Source organism: Anolis sagrei, chromosome 1, assembly GCF_037176765.1.
Source record: "Anolis sagrei isolate rAnoSag1 chromosome 1, rAnoSag1.mat, whole genome shotgun sequence".
Classification (NCBI taxonomy): domain Eukaryota; kingdom Metazoa; phylum Chordata; class Lepidosauria; order Squamata; family Dactyloidae; genus Anolis; species Anolis sagrei.
This window is the reverse complement of record NC_090021.1, coordinates 46,369,212-46,387,132: the sequence shown is the minus strand read 5'-3', so window position 1 is coordinate 46,387,132 and position 17,921 is coordinate 46,369,212. Positions and strand designations below refer to the sequence as shown.

At 38.7% G+C, this 17,921-nt stretch overlaps 1 protein-coding gene across 1 annotated transcript in view; it reads left to right on the top strand.

The window, feature by feature from the left end:
- Positions 1-521: 521 nt before the first annotated feature.
- DNAH8 (dynein axonemal heavy chain 8) overlaps positions 522-17,921 on the top strand; it is a 158,103-nt gene continuing 140,703 nt past the window's right edge. The window contains exons 1-12 of the mRNA XM_060777916.2: positions 522-644; positions 934-1,123; positions 2,562-2,725; positions 4,554-4,730; positions 5,098-5,211; positions 6,870-6,977; positions 7,899-8,000; positions 10,457-10,603; positions 11,995-12,192; positions 13,247-13,323; positions 15,156-15,255; positions 16,615-16,734. Coding sequence (XP_060633899.2) covers positions 537-644; positions 934-1,123; positions 2,562-2,725; positions 4,554-4,730; positions 5,098-5,211; positions 6,870-6,977; positions 7,899-8,000; positions 10,457-10,603; positions 11,995-12,192; positions 13,247-13,323; positions 15,156-15,255; positions 16,615-16,734 — 1,605 coding nt within the window. The 5' untranslated portion in view covers positions 522-536. The remainder of the gene's footprint in view (positions 645-933; positions 1,124-2,561; positions 2,726-4,553; positions 4,731-5,097; positions 5,212-6,869; positions 6,978-7,898; positions 8,001-10,456; positions 10,604-11,994; positions 12,193-13,246; positions 13,324-15,155; positions 15,256-16,614; positions 16,735-17,921) is intronic.

Below are 17,921 nucleotides of genomic sequence, written 5' to 3'. Positions count from 1 at the left end.
AATTAAAATGAACAAAATCTGGGTACTGGTATTAAAAAACTCTAAAATCATAACAGTAAATAAAGAACAACTCTCAAAAGCAGGGGAATTCCAGACAAGAGACAATCAGGGCCAGCTAATCACCTGCCAACAAAGGATTCCCCCAGGCAGTAAGAAGCCACACTTTGACACTGCCAGGCCATTAAGTGCTAATCAGTGTGGCTAATTGAAACATCCACACCTACTTCAAGCAGACAAGAGTTCTTTCTCCCACAGTGGACATTCCAAAGCTATATAAACCCCATTTTCCTAGTTTCCAACAGACTTCACAACCTCTGAGGATGTCTGCCATAGATGCAGGTGAAACATCAAGACAGAATGCTTCTGGAACATGGCCAGACAGACAGAAAACACAGAATACCCCAGTGATTCCAGCATGAAAACCTTTGACAATACATTGAATACAAAATAGATGCCAAAGTAATGCCATCCATGTTAATTTGTGCTTATTTTCAGAGTGTGGCAGGGCAATTCCAGGAGTGCTGAAAGGAACTAAAATGATGAAACTCCATGTCGATGAGTTACCAGAGAAATTCAAAGGAATTTGTTTGTTTTTTGTACGAGCTAGAAATGACATTTCTGTGAATATTAAGACCATGCACGAGGTATGTTTGTCATCATCAACAACATTCTTATTGTCAGCAAAGCACTCATCAGATAGATGCTGGTACTGACAGGGAAAGAGGCAATACATTGTAGGGATTTGTGGTGCTGGGTTGGTACCATGCTTTCTTCTGAGCAGAAAGACTATGACGTGGGGAGCCTGCCAACTTATCAAAAGAGGAACCGGACCTTTAAAAAAATGACATAAAAGCATCATTAGATTAAATATTGTCACGAAAGATATATTTGCTTTTCTGACTTCTGACAGCTATTACAATGCTTTGTTTTCAGGACATATACTTTTCAATGTTGGATGGAAGTGAGGGCCTCCTTCCTGGGATCAAGAATGTTATTTCAACTGTTTTCCTGCCAGCTGTCCGTGCCACAAGCAATTGGGGTGCTTTGAATCAGACCAAGCAAGGAGATGTTGAAAAACAGAGTTTTAATGAAACTCTCAACAGATTTCTGGCATTTCTGGATGGTAAGAAGCATGCAGAATTAGTAAAGAATGAGAGTGATCAGTTTCAAAGTTTTAAAAAAGCCCACTGCAACTTTTTTTTTTCTTAATTGGAAAAATGTGTCCTAAACTTTATAGCAACTGGCATTTCCAAGCAGTTTTTCACATGGTTCCCTCTCTCTCTTATTAGCAATTTGTATGGTTTATTCCTTTAAGGTTGTTACTTTTTCTAAAGAATTTTGATTTGATAACAAGAGAAAGGGAGTCCCTCCATGTCTAGGATCCAGCAACTGTCTTTATTGCATGATTTAAAATTGGTTTTAACAGTTTTATTATGTTTCAATGATTGTTTTAATACTTATGTTGTTATTATACGTGTGTTTTTGGTATCTAATTGTTGCCTATATATATAAGCCGCCTTGAGTCCTCTACGGGGTGGAGAAGGGCAGGGTATAAATAAAGTAAATAAATAAATAAATTGTGTTTTAAGAGCAGATTTGCTGCACATGGATGAATGTGGAGAGAAAGGGAGAATTAAGAGAGAGGGGGAAGAAAACAAGACTTGAACAGTTATAGATGGTGGCTTCTATATTATTGAGGTATTTAATGTGTTACAAGTTTAATTCAGACTTGAAAGGAACTATCAAAGGTGCTATTTGGGAGGATTAGAGTTCTCTATTAGTTAAGAACTGTGCTTTTTCCATCCCTTTAGAATTTAAATTTTCATTAATATTGGATCATCTAGAAAAGAGCTTTCAAAACTCTGAGTCACAGTGAGTTAGTGTGTTGGCTGCAATGTGTTGTACAAATGTAATGAGTCTATCAACCTAATCAGACAGGGTGAAATCAGCGTCCTAGGATGCTTTCACCCAGTCTGGAGGACGGAGGCCCACTCAGGACATCACACAATGTTGTGTGACTTCTGATATAGGCCCTGGGCCCAACTGGGATGAAAGCGTTACCTGATGCTTTCACCCCAACATGGGAAAATTCCCATGTTGTGTTGGCTCCAATAGAGTGAGCACAGGGCCTCCCTGCAAGGGAGACACTTTCCCCATCTGATGAGGTTGTATGTGAAATAAGCCATATATAATATTTTTTTAAAAAAAATAAAGGAAAGGTTTTCATGAGGAAATTGTGTCCCCATACATTTCAGTATTACAATGTATGTAAGTGTCTATATCTTCACTTCCAGTTTTCTAGTAAAACTGAATTACTGTGTAATGATGCATGTCTAACATGAAATGTTTGGAAAACTCAGATTCTTAAAGGCATCTCTGAGAAATATTGAAACTACCTCAAGTATATTGGCTTCAGAGGTAAAATGTTTGGAAAAGGGCTCTTTGAGTAACAACTGCTGATTGCTGCACTACTTTTTTCTGGAAATAGGTGTAAAGGATGCAGCAGAATACAGGCCATCTGAACTAGTGTGTAAAGTATCTTTGCTCTGTGTTTATTTTAGGTGCTAGAGTGAGCATTGAAGGGACAGTTGAGTTGAAACAAATAGACTACATTGACTTTTCTAAACTTCAAACTTTTGAAGAGGTGACGGCAGCAGCTGGCAATCCTGATATGGTTCATCAGTTAGAGGATGTGCTTATGATATGGTATAAGCAAATTGAACAAGTAAGTTTGATGTGGTACAAGGAACTAAGTGCGTTATAATAAAAATGGTGCCACATAAACACCAGGGTGTTGTTGGACAAAGAGGCAGAAAATTTCAATTTCTACTGGCCATTTAAAATGCATTATTATTTAGATCTAACTACTGCTACTATTTATGCTATTCTTGATTAAACTATGACACATGATATTTTATCTTTATTTTGTGCAACCACTTTTTTTTTGCAGAATGTGAGAAACCTTGCAAATAAAACATCTTCAATAATAGTCTGGAACTTCCCTTGGGACAGGCATGTAGCCGGGGGGGGGGGGGGGCCCTTTGGGGGCTTCAGCCTCCCGTCCGAAATTCTCATGGTGGTTCGCAAAAATGCCTTACTGGTGCATTATTTAAACTGTTATGTTTATTCATATCATGATCTGATCACCATACTCAGTATATCCCATATGCATGGGGGTATTGGGGTAACGATACAAAAGGTTTGCTAGGGTAGACCCTCTTTCACTCAGACTCAGCCCCCCCCCCCAAAAAAAACAAACTAGCACTCTAATAGTTCAAACCTGAAGCAAAGTTTCATACATGCCTGTTTCCTTTCTGGTTGTCTAAACATTTTCATAGGATTAAAACCTCTGTATTTTGTTTGGTAGACAATTTATACAGTATCAAAGAGTATAACAATAAATGGATAGTAAAATTATTGAATTCTCATTAATCAGTACAGTGAAGAATATCTTATCTGGAATTCCAAAATACTCAACATTCCAAAATTCAACATTGTCCACGTGGTTGGCAGGAGGCCCTTCCATACAAGGCCCAAAATGAGGGCCCTGTTGGACTTTTATCTGTGACATCCAAAGGACGCCTCAGATAAAAGAAAATTAATTTAGGACAAAGCAGGAAAACCCAAATTAATTTGATACTCCATTAAATCCGGGCCTTACTAATTGAGTGTGGGCCCTGTGGGGATTGAGTCATGGGTAGTCTCGCAACTCCTCAGAGGTCAGTCCCCACACCCATCTTGCACATTTTGGAGCCCAAAGATGTGAGATGGCATCCACCCCCTTCCCTTTAAAGGCTTAAAAATAGAAATAACATGCCAGGAGTTATAGTCTAGTTCATTATAATTATAATCTAGTTCATTATAATTCATCTGCATTCTGAAACTGTATTATATGGCAGTGTAGATTCAGCCTAAGATAATGATACCTTTGATTTCTGAAGGTTGAATATTCACACAAATATTGCATATAAAATTATCTTCAGGGTCAGTGTAGAAAGTATATATGAAACATAGATAAATTTCATGTTTAGCCATGGGCCCCATCTCCAAATACATATAGAAGCATTCCAAAATTGGAGATGGGGGGGGGGGGGGGAGAGAGAAATCTGAAATTTGGAATACATCTGGTCCCAAGCATTTTGGATAATGAATATTCAACCTATAGCACATAAATTAAGTTGTAAGCGTTGAATCCAGATGACTTCCATATGCATTAATAAATCACCACCTGTTCCATTTCTTCTTCCCCTAAATCAGGGGTGGTCCTAATCTTTGGACAATTGAGACACACCACTCCCAACTACTAGAGGGGTACAAGGGGTAATTCAATCTTGAAAAGAAGAAACTTAAGTAGAAAACAAGAGGTGGTTGTCCCTGCTTCAAGTGACTCCATGACTTCACCTCTTGTGACCCAGGATTCTGTGGGCAAGTAGTCCAAGTGGGCATCCACTGCAAGTGACGGATATTTGAATTTGAGTGCAGATAAAATTAAGCATTAATAGTAAGTATGCATTTTATTGTATAAATTTAACATTATTTTGTGCCATTTATAGGTTTTGATTGAAAGTGAACAGATGAGAAAGGAAGCTGATGACTCAGGTCCTCTCACTGAACTAGAACACTGGAAGCGTATGTCTGCTAAATTTAATTACATTATAGAACAGATCAAAGGACCAAACTGCAAGGCTGTTATAAATGTTTTAAATGTTTCACGATCCAAAATCATAAAGGTAATTCTCATTTTTAATTTTTTCTGATTTAAATTATGTTTCCACTTAATTTTGCTAATTTGCATGGTCTCCATGGAATTATCCTCTGTCAGTGGTGCCACATACGTCTCTACATTATACATGTAGAGATGTAACTTTCCAGACATTTTGAACCTATTAAAATGTTTTCACCATATCTTCAGAAGGAAATTTTCAGAATTTTTTTTAAATAGCTCACTTTATAGAGCAAAAGTAACTTTTATTACTTCATTAATATAAAATGTATTATAATTAACTTGCTATTTGCATATAATTAAATTGCTGCTCTTTAAATTTTATATCTTTTACTAACATTTTTACTAATATGTTAAACACATTTTTACTCTAGTTGTGGCGTGAACTGGATGCCAGAATAACAGATGCAGCAAATGAATCAAAAGATAATGTGAGATACTTATACACACTTGAAAAAGTTTGCCAGCCACTCTATAATTATGATCTAGTAAGTACATTTTAATATATATTTATCAAGTTACTTTTACATTATGGTACATTAAACAAATATCTTTCAAACGTGTATTTTAAACCTGACCATACTTAAGCATAGTCTGCCAGTACTCTTTTATTCCAAAAATATCTGCACCAGGATCTTACAGGGGTAAACTGCCCAATGTCCATGCAGCAAATGTGAATAGTTAATGATTAGCATTTGTGAAGGACATACTCAAGGTTACACAACCAGAAGATGTGGTTGAGCAAGGTAGTGAGAGGTGAGGCAAACAGACACAGTTCTCTACAGTTTCAGTTGACCGTTGAATGCCTGCCTTTAAATGCATTTAGAGTGCTGTGGTGGAAGGGGTGGCTTGGGAAACTGTCTCTCTCTGTGTGAACAGATGGATTTTTAAATAAGTTGTTGAAACCCAACAGACAAGAAAAAGATGCTGGGATATAACAATATAGAATATAAACAATACAGAATCGTAGAATTAGAAGAATCTACAAGGGCCATTCAGCCAAATCCCCTGCCATTCAGGAAAAGACAATCAAGGCATTCCTGACAGATGGCCATCCAGCCTCTGCTCAAAAAGCTTCAGAGAAGGCGACTCCACCACACTCTGAGGAGATAGCATCTTCCACTGTTGAACAGCTCTTATGGTCAGGAGGTTCTTCCTAATGTTTAGGTGTCATCTCTTTTCCTGCAACTTGAATCCATTGCCTAACTTCCAGGAGGATGCTGTGTACAACCATTACTTTTCCATGCTCAATTCTCTTCCATCTTCACAACTTCTTCTGTGTACTCCTTTCTCTTCCTTCTGCATAGCTATTCTGGCAAAATGTCAAATGCCAAAAGAATAGCGTGGAATTTCAAGCGCCAAATATGTAAAGCTAAAGACACTATCATTTACAAAGGGTTGGCAATGTAGGTGCATTATAAGCTGTAGGTGCAATTCACAATAAACTAAATGAGAATATAGCCCTATAGGTATGTAGTGTAAAGCATCCCGGGTAAACGTCTTATACGTTGTTCCCTCATGCTACTTCGCGGTTCGCTTTTTGCAGAGTCGCTGTTTTGTGGTTTTTCAGAACCTGGCCTGGTGAATGAGCAAGCAAGGGGGGGCGGGTGAGTGAGTGAGCCAGGGTGGCAAGGGCAGCAGCGGTGGCAGAAGCAGGAGCCTGGCCATCTCTTCCAGGCTCTGGCTTCTGCCACTGCTTCCACCTTTGCGGCCCTCCCTCCCTCCCTCCCTCCCTCCCTCGCTCGCTCGCTCGCTCGCTCGCTCACCCACCTGTCCTCCCTCTCTCGCTCGCTACTCACCAGGTTGGGTCCCAGCGGCAGAACCAGGACTTGGTCCGGTGAGTAGCAAGTGAGCAAGAGAGGATGGGTGGGTGAGCGAGGGAGGGCTGCAAAGGTGGAAGCAGCTCTGTATATAGTGTCCCTACTTTGCGGATTTTCACTTATCGTGGGTGGTCCTGGAATGTAACACCTGTGATAGGTTAAGGAACACTGTATATGCAGGAATGTATACCTTGCTCTGGCATTTCTCACTATAGTCATTAGACCTGCTCACAAAACAAGAAAAGGAAGCCTCTCACCTAGTAGTTTTAAGTACATAACAGATTCTCATTATTAATTTATCTTATCCTACAATATATTTATCTTAGGTGTCCATGGCTCATGGAATCCAGAACTTAATTAATGCGATAAGAATGATCCATAGTGTTTCCAGATATTATAACACTTCTGAGAGAATGACTTCGCTGTTTATAAAAGTAAGTACTTTGATTTTCTTTTAAAAGGCGTATATGTGTGCAGTTTCAAAGGCATGCAAATATTATAAAATGCAGATTCCAGAATTTTGTAGCACCAAAATCCTTCTTGGGTTTGAAACATAACAGTCCAGGCTTCAGTGTTTGCACATTTACACTCACACAGCTTCAGTGATGGATTAGTTTTTCATTTTACATGACTTTCCATATAGATAATGTAGCAGGAACTTCAACGTTGTTGGTACTAATAATGATTATCTTTGTGTCCTCTTGGGAGCCTTGTCTGGTCTTGTTAATATACACCACAACCATGCATCTTCTCAGGGAAATACTTTTCTGGCAATGCAGAAAGATCTTGATATTTCACAGGGCACAGTAGGAAATCCTTTCTTGTGCTGTTTGGAGTCTACCAATGTCTTTACTGATGTTGGTATATTGAATTTTGTTCATTTTGATAAAAATCTGTATTTTCACATCTATTAATTATTTAATATTGAAGTAATCAGAGTTTTCAAAATTTTGTAAGCATTTTAAGCCAACGCGTAAAGGAGGAGGCAAAAAAAAGAGATTGGAAGGTGTGGTAAGATATCATGAAATATACTGGACAGATACTGGATGAATGCTTCCTGTTTAACTTTATTGACACAGGGTTGTTGTAGGTTTTTTCAGGCTGTATGGCCATGTTCTAGAATCATTCTCTCCTGACGTTTCATCTGCATCTATGGCAGGCACCCTGAGGTTGTAAGGTCACAACCTCTGAAGATTCCTGCCATAGATGCAGGTGAAACATCAGGAGAGAATACTTCTAGAACATGGCCATATAGCCCGAAAAACCTACAACAACCCAGTGATTCCGGCCACGAAAGCCTTTGACAATTTATTGACACAATTTGTTTTGTGTTGCATTTTGTTTGCACTCAATAGGTTACAAATCAAATGGTAACAGCGTGTAAGGCGTATATTACCGATGGAGGTTTTAGTCGTGTTTGGGAACAGGATACTCCAACAGTGCTTAAGAAGATCCAGGTTGGTGTGAAGCATATTATACTTTCCTTGACATTGCATCTGTTCCCTTCTATTGTTTTCCCCAAAGGGGTAGCATATGCATTAACATGAATGCATTATTGCTGATAAACAAGGCTTTGGTTTCCAAACTAGATACTTTATTACTGTGAGTTCTCATTAGGTCTGTTAATGAAATATGTAAAACTTAACTTGCATGACTCTGCAAAGCCCTCTGTTATTTCTTATTAGTGTTTGCTGCATAATTAAGCCTCAAGGGGTTCACCCTAGCAGAGTGCTTTGTGGTTTGGTCATAACATCAGAAAGTTAAAAGAAATTAATTGTGGATTGTTGCAAAACAGCAAACATCCTGTTAGCATTTGCTCTTAGCTAGCAAGAGTATGTTTATCAGTGACTTGGCAGAGTTGTGTGAGGTTAGATGGAGAGGGAGGGGAGAGGCAGCTAGCTGGCACAGTATGCAGCAGTGGCTCATGAGAGATGTGTCAGCCAAGCCCATTGTGTCCTCAAACCTCTGAAAAACGTCTAGAAATGGATAATGCATGGAAGTACAAGATTCTTCCTTTTGTGAGCAAGGAAATTGTCGCGTTGCTTACATAACTGCAGTCACCATTTTGAATGTTCTGGAATTAGGGCACAGGACCTCTGTTAAAATTGGTGAAACACTGAAAAATAGCACAATCAAATATAATTAAATATTAGACAGATTATATTTTTTACCTAAATTTATCAACTCTTCATTCCACACAGCCCTATATCCCAGAATATCAAGGCAGAAAATCCCACAATATCTGCTTTCAACTGCGTTATCTGAGTCCACACTCAAATAATGTGGGATTTCCTTCCTTGATATTCTGGGATATAGGGCTGTGTGGAAGGACCCTGGGTCTTCTATTGTAGTCAGTGTCTGCCAGATGTTGGCCACTGAGACACACTAGAGGACCTAGGCCTAATTGCCATATAATGCAGCTTCATACTGCAGTTTAACTGCATTAAACTGCGCTATATGAGTACACGGCCACATAATGTGGTTCAATACAGTTAAACAGCATTATGAAACTGTTGTATGGCAGTGTAGGTGGGGCCATAGAGATTCCTTAGGAGACCATATTAATAAACCCTGGGAATAATCAAATCTGCAAAATTGGAACCTGCAAATGTGGAGTGTCGACTGTATAGTTGCATGATTGTTGTGTCCCAGCAGAATGTAGGCCTTTATGCCTTCTAACACGTCATAGATGACATTGGTGACAAAGCAACAGATGTGGTCAGGATGACAAAATTTATTAATGGGGAAGAACACATACTATTCCAGAAAGATTTTTCCCCCAAGCCTGCTGGGAGGGGAAAAATTCTTCTGGCTTACCAAACTCCCACGAAGAGCCCATCCACACAGGCCTTTAACACGAGACCTGTCTTGATTTTAGAGGAAAAGTCCAAATGACACCTTTGGTAAAACCAAATTAATTAGGGACAAAACCTTGCTTTGTCCTGAATTAATTAAATACCTGGTAAGACCTGGATCTGGGTCTTTCCAGGTGTGGGTCTAGTGTGGATTAGGCCCACACCTGGACTCCATGAGGCTGGAAAACCAAGAGGGCACCCACCCCCTCCCCAAAATGAACCCTTAAAAATTGGAACAATTGAGTACTGCCTGAGTCCTCCTGACACATAGATATGATGTGCCAGGAGGAGGGGGGGGGGGAGTAGGGAGCTCCTGCCCCCCCCCCCTTCCTGGCATGTCATTTCTATGCACTGAGGGCTTCAACAGTACTTTAATGGCAGCCGGGTAAGTTGTTCTAATTTTAAGGGCTTATTGTGGGGGGGGGGGGGGGCTTCTGGGTGTTACTGGGAAGTTACTGGGAGAGCATCTAAATGACCCCTTGGAAAGCATGGGTTTTGGGGGAGGTGTGAGAACTTAAACATGCACTGAAGAGGGTTCTTAAACCCGATTTGGCACTTGTTCAAGTGAAGTCTGGAAGCGCCCTGAGTTAATTCAGTCTAAATTACATTTAGGCTTTAAACTCAGTTTGCAGAAATGGAGGTAGGGCAAGGATCAATCACGGAAAGTAGGAGAAAAGTAGCTGTGAAAGTGGAATGATGGAGGATGAATCTGAAATGCCCCTGCCAAATTATGACAGTTGGAAGGCACAGGGCTTTATTTAAGCTGAGAAATTTTATTTCACATATCTCATTGTTTCATGTGAACAAAAACAAAATTAGGTATATTTGCATTAAACTATATGAACTATTAATTTTAAACTTAAAACTGCAAAGAAATCTAATTTGGAAGGCTACTCACACAATAAATAGAGGATTTTCTTTTGGTTTGGGTTCTAACAATAATTGCTATAGTCAGTAGATTTAATGGATCTATAGTCTGCTGACTCAAAAGACTGAAATTGCTGGCTGGTTCCCAAGGCAGCCTGTTTAATAATTCCATTTTTTTCTTTCAACTTTAGGATTGTATTTTTTTGTTTAAAGAATATCAAAAAAGTTTTCACAAAACAAGAAAACAAATATTGGAGACTTTAGGAGAGAAGACATTTGAAGTATCTGAGATGTATATATTTGGCAAATTTGAGGCTTTCTGTAAAAGACTTGAAAAAGTAAGTGTGATTCTGAGACAACTTGAACCATCCTGTTAATGGGAGGATAATTAAACTGCAAGTTTTCAAATCTGTAATATCTGTATCTGTATATAGAGTATAAGCTAATAAAAAAGCTTCAGAAATTGGTATTCTTTTAGAATCCTTCAGGTCCCTTCTTCAGGCCAAGGTTCCACAAAAATCAAGAAGGGGAAGGTGAACTTGGGGGATGTCCCCAAGTTACAAACAAGATAGTCCCTGTAGGTTTGTTCTTTAAGTTAAATTTGTTTGCAAGTCAGGACAAGTATATTTTAAGTGCAACACCAGGCATATCTCTCTATCTATGGATAGCATAGGGAAGGGTTTACACCTCTGTGGTATTTGTTTTTCTGTCTGTGCCTCTGTTCTGAAGGTTTCGCCTCATTTTCTGTCCCTGTGATAATTTGATTTTGAAAAATTTGGCTTGTTGTGGAAACAAGGGCTGGTGATAAAGCTTCAGTGGAGACTTTTCCCCATGACAATTTTTCAAGATTGAATTTCCCTTCCTAGGGGTAGATTTCTGTCACTTCCTGTTGTTTCACCCCCATTCTTAACTATGAGTCATTTGTAAGTCAGATGTGTGTAACTTGGGGACTGTCTGTATAGTCTATCTGTGGTACTGAGATGATATGGGAGAAAATGACTGGAAACTGTTACTCATATCTGGGATCAGATCCTGGAATATAGGGTAGGGGTGTCCAACCTTTGGGCTTCCCTGGGCTAGACTGGAAGAAGAAGAATGATCTTTGGCCCTACATAAAATATACTAATCATATCTGATGATCCCCCTCCCCACCACCACCAGGTTTGTGCATAGTTTTTTTTGTTACTCTATGCACCACCACATTTGGAGGATCTTTAAGAACTGTGGGGCAGGTCTTCTGGCCAAACTGTTTGAAATTATTGTGTGAATTATGGATAATACTCTTTATCCATAATTTATCTAAATTCTGCTTGTTAATTATTCTAATAAACATATAAAGTAGCATGTGTGCATTTTGTTTACTTAAGCAGCCTGACCTGATCTGTTGGTTTCATTTCATATGCATATACTGTTCGTTTTGGACAAAGAGTTTGCTGAAATATGTTGAACTGATTTCTTTGTGGGGTGGGAACCTATTCACATATTTCACTGCAATGTATGCTTTTGGTCTCAAATTTTCTGTTAAAGGGGTAAAGTACCTTGACTACCTGTAATTGTATAATGCAACACCCCCCCCCCGCCCCCCACTCCATCAGTGACACAAAGATCTACTGCCTCAGTTCAATGAATGTAAGGGGTTATGGATAATGGATGTCAAGGAAACTTGCATTGTGTGATTAAAGCAAAAATTGCTATGTTGAAGCAAAACAATTTTCCCCTGAAATTTTAGATAACAGAGATGACTACAATAATTCAGACTTTTTCTGCGCTGAATATGTCTACTATTGAAGGGATTGACATTATGGCAATTAAGTTCAAAAATGTCTACCAAAGTGTCCAAAAGAAAAAGTATGATATTCTTGATCCACGAAAATCAGAATTTGATGTAGATTTTTCAGATTTCATGGCAAAAATAGAAAATTTAGAGGTAAGAAACACACATATTTATAATTTAAGGTGAAATCTTGAAAATGCCACTTCTAACATATTTGATGTTGCATTTGTCTTTAAATTTTTTAAAACTGCTTCTTAAAATAAAAAAAAATATGTTCAAGTGATTATAAGGTAGAATTAATAGTTGCCCTCAGTATGGATAACATGAAATTTTAATAGCATGTGTACCCTACTATCTTCCGTTATGGTTGGTTTGCTGACTTTTCTAGGGACTTCATCAGATGCATTGTAGAAAGTGTCGGGGGTGGGGGGTGGGGGTGGGGGATTGTCTTCATAGTAAAGTGTATTATCACTTTCCATTTTAAAAGACATTGTTTCATTTTACAAATCCCATCAGATGCTTTATGTTCTCTGACTTTCTCCCATCCTGTGCCGCATTCTGCACCAGTATCCAAAGTCAAGATTACTCTGGACCTCATCCTATTTGGGGGGGGGGCAGGGTAATTTTAAACTCCTCCTCCCAGTCTTTCCTTCTCTCCATTAGATCAGTTATTATAAACCATTTTGCCACAATCCCTTTCAACCCAGTCTTCTTTCCCTCCATTATACTAGAGTTTGTCATGATTGCTTCCTCCCGTATCTTCCTTCCTTCCATTAAACCAGTGTTTCAAAGTAGTTTTATGTCATTTGATGGACTCTGCGGCAATTAGTTCCTAAAACTTTTTAGAATTGTGTGGAAATGGGGAAGGACTTGTATGTGATGAAGTCATAGGCTTCTGCATAGGCTTATATCTCTGCAATTTTCTTCAGCTTTCTCCCTGGACACAAGCATTTGTTGTTTCTTCACATTTCTCCTCTTCAGCTATTGTGAGAGGAGCATTTTCTGAGGTGGAAAAGTTATTTGTGATATTGCTAGTCCTGGTCTGTTTCTATCTTGTATGGGATCTCTTTTATTTCTCACAGTAAAAAGGGACTCTGTTGCACTGCCTAACCCCATACTGTATAGCTTCATAGCATGCATTAGGGAATCTAAGTATTATAAATACTGGCATAATGAATTTCTCATCAAATGTTAATATTTTCTTTAGGTCCAAATACAGACGTTTATGAGTACTTGCTTTGGAAGAATCTTGTCTTCACAACATGCTCTTCAGCTTCTTCAGAGGTATGACAAACAACTTTAGGAAACACTTTAAATTAGAAGGTTGTAGCATTTGGAAGGCATAATTGCTAAACAGAATATGCTAGGTAAATACTCACTTATTTTCCCATCCTCAATTCAAAATACTTGGATTTTGAGCGAACGCCCCCCTCTCCCTGCATGCACACACAAACACATTTTTATACAGAAAATTTTTGCAAAAGTTGTTGTGGGTTTTGCACAATAAAATTATCTTTACACTTTGAGGTTTTCTTCTCTTTGTGACAAAAATATAAACAATATAAGTATAAGCCATAACCTTGTAAAACAGTTCAGATAAGTCCGCTCAAAGAAAATATAACAATTATTACAACATTTCAGAGCCAGTGTGGAGTAATGGTTTGAGTGTTACACTCAAATCACTCCCTCTCAGACACACAACCTCATCACATGGCCACCGGAATTGTCATGCATTGTGGCAAATCCAGCAACCCGTTGTTGGGGGCATGGGGAACCCACTGCCTCATGTCCTGCATCACCTGGCTCCTGAGGAAGCTGATCCCATGGGGGGAAGCATCAACTACATGGCTACCTCCCATTGCTTTCTATGGCAACACAAAGCAGCTCTACCCTAGGACATCCATGGAGCCCTACCGGAAGTTCATATGCATCATTTGATGGGAGCTGGTGAGCTCCACGGATGACCTTCTGGTTCAAGCCCTGTATGATGAGGTTGACAGAGAAAGACCAAGGCAAATATACTTTGAAAACCCTGTGATAGGTTCACCTTTGAGTCAGTCAAAAGTAACTTGAGGGTAAAGGTAAAGGTAAAGGTAGTCCCCTGACATTAAGTCCAGTCATGTCTGACTCTGGGGTGTGGTGCTCATCTCCATTTCTAAGCCGAAGAGCCAGCATTGTCCGTAGACACCTCCAAGGTCATGTGGCCGGCATGACTGCATGGAGCGCTGTTACCTTCCCGCTGGAGTGGTACCTATTGATCTACTCACATTTGCATGTTTTCGAACTGCTAGGTTGGCAGAAGCTAGGGCTGACAGCGGAAGCTCACGCCGCTCCCCGGAATCGAACCTGCGACCTTTCAATCAACAAGCTCAGCAGCTCAGTGCTTTAACCCACTGCACCACCGGGGGCTCCCGGTGTAACTTGAGGGTACACAACAACAAATACAAAATTTAAAAGCTTCCAGCTTAGACAAACAAAACTTGGGTATATGGATAGAATATATGGATAGAATGGTGGAAGAACAATGGGAAACCATGCAACTGAAAAAAATGTTTCCTCTCTGAAGTTGTGTTGGCATAAACAGACACTTCCTGCCCAATAAAATCACCATTTCATTAGAAAGATTTGTTAGGACCATTACATTATTATTATTATTATTATTATTATTATTATTACTTGCACTTATTAACCGCCGCTCTCAGCCCTAGGGCGATACATGAGAGTTAAACTTGCCCCCTTCTGCAGGCTTGATAGAGCATGGACTCCTCACAGTTGATAGCTACCTTTAAAAAAAAAGCATATATAAATTATATTCTTGCTACTAATAATCTCTGTAGTTTGGCCATAATATATCTTTGAACTTATCTACTGAGGAGTCCATTTCACAAATGCAATAGCACACAAAAGGTTGTGCCACAATTTGTTTTTCAAATGTGTCAGAGATCTTGTTGATTTTGCCCTGGCAGACTAATGTTTCTTTTCTTCTGAAACATTTTGGAGTTCACATTCATCAGCCTACCTTACCTTTAAATAGGAATCATTCATTTCAGGTTGGAGTGCAAAGCCTTTCATTCAGAGTATGTTCCGTTCTATATATTTCAACTTTGTCTCTTTAGGTTTCAGAAGTTGAACATGCCATGTCTTCAGCATGAAATAGCACATACGATAGGACGGATTCTTCAACATTATGTTGCAGAACTTGAAGCGACTAAAAAGGCATGTAACATATTCATACTGAGTAAAAATGAACTGTCATAAACAGTGTGAAGTAGGGATCCAGAATAAATTGTGTTTGTCCAGTGCCCAAAATGAAGGTGAAACTCACTGCCATATAAAATCCAGATTATCTGCTGTGAACTGGGTTATATGGCAGTGTAAACCCATATAATCCAGTTCAAAGCAGATAATGTGGATTATTAGCTTTAATAATCTGGATTATATGGCAGTGTAAAACAGACAGATTATCTTCTTAGCACAGATTATCTGGCAATGTAAACTGATATAATCCAATTCAAATCAAATAATCTGGTATCAGATCCTGGGATATAGGGCAGTGTAGATCCAATCTGAGGGCTCTTCCAGACAGCCCCAAAACTGAGAACTTGTCCCAGTTTTACCTCAAGCATGAATGCCTCAGATAATACTGAGGTTTGGAGCCTCTTTATACAACTGTATAAAATCCAGATTATCTGCTTTAGACTGAATTATATGGCAGTGTAGACTAAGATAATCCAGTTCATATCAGATAATCTGGATTTACTGCTTTGATAACCTGGATTATATGGCAGTGTAGAAGGGGCCTGTGTTGGGGGTGAGGACTAAATCCCAGGAGGAACTGGGATGTAATATCCCAATTCCTCCTGGAATTTAGTCAAGTGTGGAGGGGCCCTGAATCTGCATGCTGAAATAGCATTATATGGCAGTGTAGATGGGACCTATGAGACCCAGATTCTTTGGCTCATTCTGAAGTTAGAAGCTTCAGGATGAGCCAAACAATGAGCCAAATTGAACTGAATTTCTCTCTAGCAAAAATTAAATTGACTGGTGACTCCAATTTCAGAACACACCATGCTCTGGCATCGTTAGCACGTCTGTCTTAGCTGATTAATATGCACAGTCTAGTTATAATTGGAGATATTATGGTAAATAAGATTGGTAATTAATGCATGCTGTTTTTAAAGTGTTTTGGTTCTGTCATTTGTTATGTAAAGATGGTCTTTAGAACAAGGATACATTTAAATATAAATCAAATGAAAAAGAAAATAATAAATTTGCCAATTCCTTATAACATGTACATTGCATTGTAAGTTTATTTCATTTGAAAAAAATATTTTTTAAAAATATGCACATATTAATTAAACAAATTATGATTATTCCCTTAAAAACCCTCTTGCTCTACAGTCCCTGATTAGAGCTAGAATAGTCAATACTGTTATGCCTCTTTTCTTTCCTTGATTTCATCAAGAAAAACATAAATACGTTGGTCTAGTATGGTTGCACACTTTTGTGTGTAAGTCTAAGTGCTTATGTAACTTTGGTAAACTGCAGGCTAAATTTGCATTTTCTTTATTGTAGCTTTATCAGACTCAAAAAGATGACCCTCCCCTGGCTCGAAACATGCCTCCCATAGCAGGAAAGATATTGTGGGTGCGGCAGCTTTTCAGGCGCATAAGTGAGCCAATCACTTATTTTTATGTAAGTGTGCCATCAACACACACCTGAGAGTGACATATGTTGTTAAGCAGATAAACCATTGCAGCTTGCTTCTTATAAACTTGTACCCAAGTGTGAGGAATAATTCTGGTTGTGACTATTAGTTGTTTTTGTGTGCCTTCAGGTTGTTTCCGATTCATAAACGAATGAAACTTTATAGCCCGCCCTATCTCCCCGAAGGGACTCAGGGCAGCTCACAACAAAATACACAATGGCAAACATGCAATGCCGACAATTATAGATAAACAAGTCAATAAACAAATCAAGAACTACTCAATGAATTGGGTCAAGATGATCCACACAATTACTAACGTATTAAATCTTAAAATATCATTTAAAATCTCTAAAATTAAGCTAAAATTGTTGGGGGAGAAATGGAAACAGCAATCCTAAAGCAATCCTGTTACAGGGGTTTCTTAGCAAGATTGATTCAGAGGGTGTTTTCTTTTCTCTTCCTCTGAGGCCAAGATAATATAACTTGTCCAAATTACGATTATTAAATTTTTAATGTATTTTCAAAGGCTTTCATAGCCGGAATCACTGGGATGTTGTGAGTTTTCTCCAAATGGCAGGGAAAAACCCTTGTTATTTTACAGTTAGATGTGAAGTGAGATATAAGGGTCTGCAGGTGGTGCTGTTTGACTGATTTAGAGAATAACATATGTACTGTATATGCCTACAAGTCACCTGTAGAAGTATGGTGACTCCATTAATCAGAGATGATCTTGCCAGTTTCTTCCTCTGAAATGTACCCTGCAGCATGTGGTAATCATTCAAGTACCGGAACTTAAACTGTCTTTCTTTCAAAGCAAGATCCCAGCTCACCAGTCCTCAGTATATAGTGCACTGTCCTTTGTTAGCAATACTCCTTAGGATGCTGTTTCTGTTACTTTAAAATAGTTACAAGTGTCTAGAAAGCTCTAAAATGCCGATCAATGTCTTTATTTTTGTGCAAGGGCAACCTTTTTTGGATATCTCAGGAGGATTTGCTGGTCTTTCTAAAGGAATTAATTTAAATTATGTATGTATGTGTGTATGCATCTGTCAGTATGAGATATAGATATATGGGTAGTGATATTATAGAGAGATAGTGAGATTATATGTATATTTATATGTGCAGTGAGATTGTATGTGTATCACTGAACATATAAACAAAGGGATATCAAAAA